Source organism: Trifolium pratense, linkage group LG4 (genome assembly GCF_020283565.1).
Source record: "Trifolium pratense cultivar HEN17-A07 linkage group LG4, ARS_RC_1.1, whole genome shotgun sequence".
Classification (NCBI taxonomy): Eukaryota; Viridiplantae; Streptophyta; class Magnoliopsida; order Fabales; family Fabaceae; genus Trifolium; species Trifolium pratense.
Window position 1 is genome coordinate 49,684,439 of NC_060062.1, and position 4,993 is coordinate 49,689,431.

At 37.5% G+C, this 4,993-nt stretch overlaps 1 protein-coding gene across 2 annotated transcripts in view; it reads left to right on the top strand.

Annotated features, from left to right (window-relative positions):
- LOC123923698 (zinc finger CCCH domain-containing protein 6-like) overlaps positions 1–4,511 on the top strand; it is a 7,183-nt gene extending 2,672 nt beyond the window's left edge. The window contains exons 1-4 of one of the 2 annotated variants that reach the window (XM_045976414.1): positions 47–684; positions 2,264–2,470; positions 2,620–2,744; positions 2,830–4,511. In XM_045976414.1, the coding sequence (XP_045832370.1) occupies positions 2,306–2,470; positions 2,620–2,744; positions 2,830–4,141 (1,602 nt within the window). In that variant the 5' untranslated portion in view covers positions 47–684; positions 2,264–2,305 and the 3' untranslated portion in view covers positions 4,142–4,511. Of the gene's footprint in view, positions 1–46; positions 685–2,263; positions 2,471–2,619; positions 2,745–2,829 lie in introns of those variants that run through there. The other variant, XM_045976413.1, reaches the window with a different exon arrangement.
- Positions 4,512–4,993: the final 482 nt, after the last annotated feature.

Consider the following 4,993-nt stretch of genomic DNA (forward strand, 5'->3'; position numbering starts at 1 on the left):
TTCAAAGATGGACTGATCATTGAACAAGTGAGAAGATATTATAAATAAGAAAAAACTATCCAATCATTACCATTTACAAACACTTAATCAAACTTAAATCCAAAATCATTAAGGTCATACACAACTCATAGGGTAGAAATTGTTGATATCTTTCAAGTGAGTTAAGTCCCACATTGGTTGGAAGAGTCGAAGTTGAGCAACATATAGGTGAGAAGACCCATAAACCTAATGCCTTAAGGTTTTGGGTGAAAGTGTGGTGTCAAAGTCACTTGTATGGTTGCTCAAGGCCCAATGTGTCGATCCAATCCAATGAGGCGCCACCCTCTCGGCCCAACAGAAATTAACTTCATAAGCTCCCAAGTCACGAAATCTTATCAACACCTAGAAATTTAGGGTTTTAGTTACTGAGTCACAGAATCTTATCAGCAGCTAGAAACTTAGGGTTTTAGCTACCGAGTCGCAAAATCTTATCTGTAACCAGTTACTGATCAAGCTGTTGGTTTGCTGAAAATGATATGATCCTGTATTGCGGAGAATCTCTTGGGACCCGCAAATCATTGGATTACCGAAAATTGTCCGATCTTACTGTTCTACATGCAAGAATTGCAATCCTGCTAGATTGCGGGTTAAACTGTAGATCCCCCCAAGTTCCGAAGATCGTAAAATCATACGATCTTACATCAGGTTGAGATTTTGGCTACTGTGTTCATATGGAAATACTTATTAAATAGTTGCCTCTGGTACTGCAAATTCGATTTTTCTATTTTCATATTTGATGAAAGGCTTAAATGCTGTCTGTTTCAATATTGTTATCAGTATTGGACCTATTGTTAATTTTGTGATAGATTTGATATCTGTATGCTATGCTCACAATAGGAAAAATTGTTGAAGTCCTGGGTAATTAGCTCTATATTGGCAAAAACACTTTTCTTATAGTAAGAACAGGATGGCAATCTAGCAAATGTTCTAATTTGTTTTTGAAAAATACCGGTCTAAAAGCATAAAAAGGGCATTCCCTGAATTTGGAAGAAGGCATAGCTCTGAAATAAGCCCCATGCATACTGATATTTGGCACAAAACATCATTGTTTTGGTGTTATGTGCATCTTCTATTAATGCTATTATTTATGATGAAATATATTGAGGGATTGGGTTGTTGGGGGATAAAAGGTATTCAAATGCAAAAAGAATTAGGGAGCAGTGATGTCAATAACATCTAAGTCGGTCAAGTTGCCACTGTTATGGCATAGCAGAGCATTGCTTGGGCACTCCAGAATGCTTCCAGTGGAGCACTCAGTTGTTGTAGCCTGGAGTGTTGCATTGCAGTCGTTGTTATTGGCATTGCAGATACCCTATGGTGGATAGACTTGATACAAGTATCACATATGTATTGTGTCTGATACATTGCTTCTTTTCTTGAAAAATATAGGATACAATTTGTTAAGGATACATACCCATATAAAAAATATATAAAATTGAAACTTCAAACTAAGAACATACCTCTCAAACATTAGTATTGCGTATCCAATTTAATGATGACTTGATGGTGACTGAAATCAGTAATGAAAGTTTGAATATGGATGAGAAACAGTGATATAAATTGCATCTGTATGAGTAGGAGAATTGGAATTAGGACTTAAATTGGTGAAGTGGTGATATAAATTGCATTTGTTATGAGTTTTAACACTCAACATTAATTAATAATTATATATGAGATGTGTGACAGACAGGTTGGGATCGTATTGAGAACTTGTCGGAATTTATGTATATTTTTCTTAAAAGGGTCTCAGATTATGTGCTGACATGGGAGGCAAAGTGCTGTATGGTGCATCATAGCAAATACATAAAGCTGCTATTATTTCTCTTCCCTTTCTTAAACAACACAGTCCCCAAACTCCTTGCATCCATGTCTATTAGCTCCTTTAGTAACCATGACATTGCCGACAACAACTCATGTCTCTCTGTTCTCTGCCTTGCCTTCTGCAGTCGCGACACATTTAAAAATGTGTATTTGGTCCTCTACCCCCTCATATCTCTGTGCATAATCATGTGTCTAATTTGGCATGTTGCATGTGTTTAATCTGTTAAATAGTAGTATTTAATAGCAGTGAATTTCTTATCTTAGGATTTATAGTTAGAGTCATAATGTATAAATATTTCTGTCACAGCTTTTTATGTCTGTAGTCTTGTATACTTTCATTCAATCCTATTTGTGATGTAGACTTTCTCTATTAGAACTAATATTGATTTATATGACCTGACAGGTAAAATTGTTCTTGTCTGATGATTACCCGTCAAAAGTTGGCATGAAATCAAAAGATAATCTTGAAGGAAAGGCATCGTCAATGTGGTGTTCTAGCACCAATGAATATGTTGATTTACCTCCTGGGTTTGAAAGCAGTCATTTCCCGAACCAATCAAAGGTTGAATTCTCCCACATTCCAAAGATAAAATGGGAATGTCCTCTCCCGGTAATTCTCGACTGCTCGTTATTGTTAGCACTATGGATTTCTGATTGTAACTTTCTTCACTAAACTATTATGTTCTATACTCTGCTTTCTTTAATTGATTGTTTCAGATTGTTTTGTCACTATTTTGATTTCTTTGTTCTTCAATACAGTTTGTTTTCAGTTCTGCTTGGCTAGTTGCAGCTGGCGAAGAAAGTAGGGAGAAAGATTTTCAGAAGCTGAGAGAAATAAGAGTGCTTGAAGCAGTTTATCCCCGACACTCTGCCATTCCTCCTAGGTAAAATGTGAATTATTTAAGGAAATCTTGTGTTGTTTCTTTTTCTCTTGTTAGTAACATTGTTGACTTGCATTTGGGTATGTAGCCCTTCTGTTTCTTTAGATGTAGAAGACGAAGATTATGATGATAACCTTACTCCTCTCGTCCCTCTCATTCCCATCGAGGAGGAAGAGTCCATGCCTGCAGCAGTGAGCCCTCAACCCAATGGCCAGTCACAGAACTTGCATAAATACATGTCAGCACCAACTTCCTCTCGTACCATCTCCCCGGATGCTTGTGCAATGCCCTTAGCTGGGCTATCTTCTGGTTCAGTAGCTGACATAGCAGCAGCCTCTGATGTTGTGGCAGCCATCTTGAAGAGTAAGGAGCAAGGAGGCTTAATTGATATGGATCTACTGGTTAAAATATTTAATGACCCGAAAATGATTGAGAATTTAATCAGTGAACATGGATTGAAAACTGCTACCCCAAATTCGGTGGCTACAGCCACTTCTGGATTGAAAGCTGCTACTCCAAATTCCGTGGTTACAGCCACTTCTGGATTGAAAGCTGCTACCCCATCAGTTCCTATGTTTACATCTACACCTGATGCAGCAGCTTCTAGGAACACACACACTAGTTCTGTGGGTTTTTCTGGTTTGAGGCCTTCAACTCCATCAGTTTCATCTTTGAATCATACATCTGGTAAGCCAGAAACTCTGTTTGCTCCTGCAATTCCATCATATTCAATTGTGACTTCTGCATATGATAAGCCAGCAACTGCATCAGTTCCATTGTCTAGGCCGGTATCCGGTAAACCGGTATCCCCCTCCGCTTTTATGCCCACACCTACACCTGCATCTCATATGCCCAGACCTGTCAACAATGATTTTCACATGTCAAATGGAATGCCAACTGCTTTGAATGTGCAACCTCGACCAGATTCATTTCTGGCTTCTGGGGCGAATCGATCTGCATCTTTTACTTTTGCTTCCATATCTTCTAGTGAACAAAGCACAGTTCCATTGCCTCCTCCTACTGGGAACTTGCATACTGTTTTGAACCATACACAAACCACTGCTACTACAAAGCCTTATCAAACCAGTACAGGTTCGGCATCTTCTGTAAAGAAGGATGTCAACTATTATCTAAACCTCATTAGGCAACATGGTGCAGATGGACATGATATGCAGGACTCACAAATAGGTACTCGTCGTAGTAACTTCCAAGATAAGATATCGGTAAATAACAATAATCAAGGGGAAGTGAAATTCAAAAGCAAGAAACAATGCATTTACTTTAATAGCTCAAAGGGGTGCAGGAATGGTTCTGATTGCCCCTTTCAGCATGATGTTTCAGCTCAGTCAGAAGCTGGTAACTTCCTAGGGGGCAGGGATGCTAAAAGATTTAAATTGTGATCAGAAATTTAGGGGAGAGCGTAATTCTAAGCGCGGCATTTTTCAATGGTAAAATCTATAAATCTTTTTTTAACCTTGTAATCAACATGGAAACAAATTGTAGGTTGAGACATGACAAAGAGTGAGAGAGGATGAGTGCAACATTGCCTAGTTTTTGTGGTTGTGACCGGGAATTGGTGGCCGGTTTTGGTATCACTGTGGGGACTACAATTGGGTCCAAGTTTTGAGACTTTTGATAGGGTCTGTGTTTGTTTTAGACAAATTGGTTATTTTCTATTTTGCAGTTTGCTAAGATCTGTCGTGCTGGATCCAGTGATGTGGTGGTCCATCCATGGAGTGAGTACATTGACCAATGGGTACCTATCCATAATTTTCATTGCACAATAAGAATAACTAATACTGAAAAAGGAATAATAAAAACATGGCAAAAACAACCTTATACTGATCAAATAAAACATAAATATGGGGTATTGCATTTTCTATGCAGGGGTGGGGTTCAAACTCAGGATCTCCCATTTATTTACCTCAAGAGGTGAATTTCTAGCAATTAGGCTACTTGATAAAAAAAATAATTAATATGGGATAACTAATTTTATTATTATTGTTATTCAAGTCTTTGAAAATTTTCTGCAGTGCACATATTGTGAACTGTAGCAAGAATCTTACTGATACTTCTAAGCATGTTAATCTGAAATTTAGTACTGGTTTGACAGTAAAACACTTGATACAACATTGGATAAATATTTTAACACTAATAAATTGTGAAAAGGATTGATGAAACTAAAGAAGATATATAGATAAATAAAAGAGAAGATTCAAACAAAAAAGGATTGAGAAAACTAATATTATATA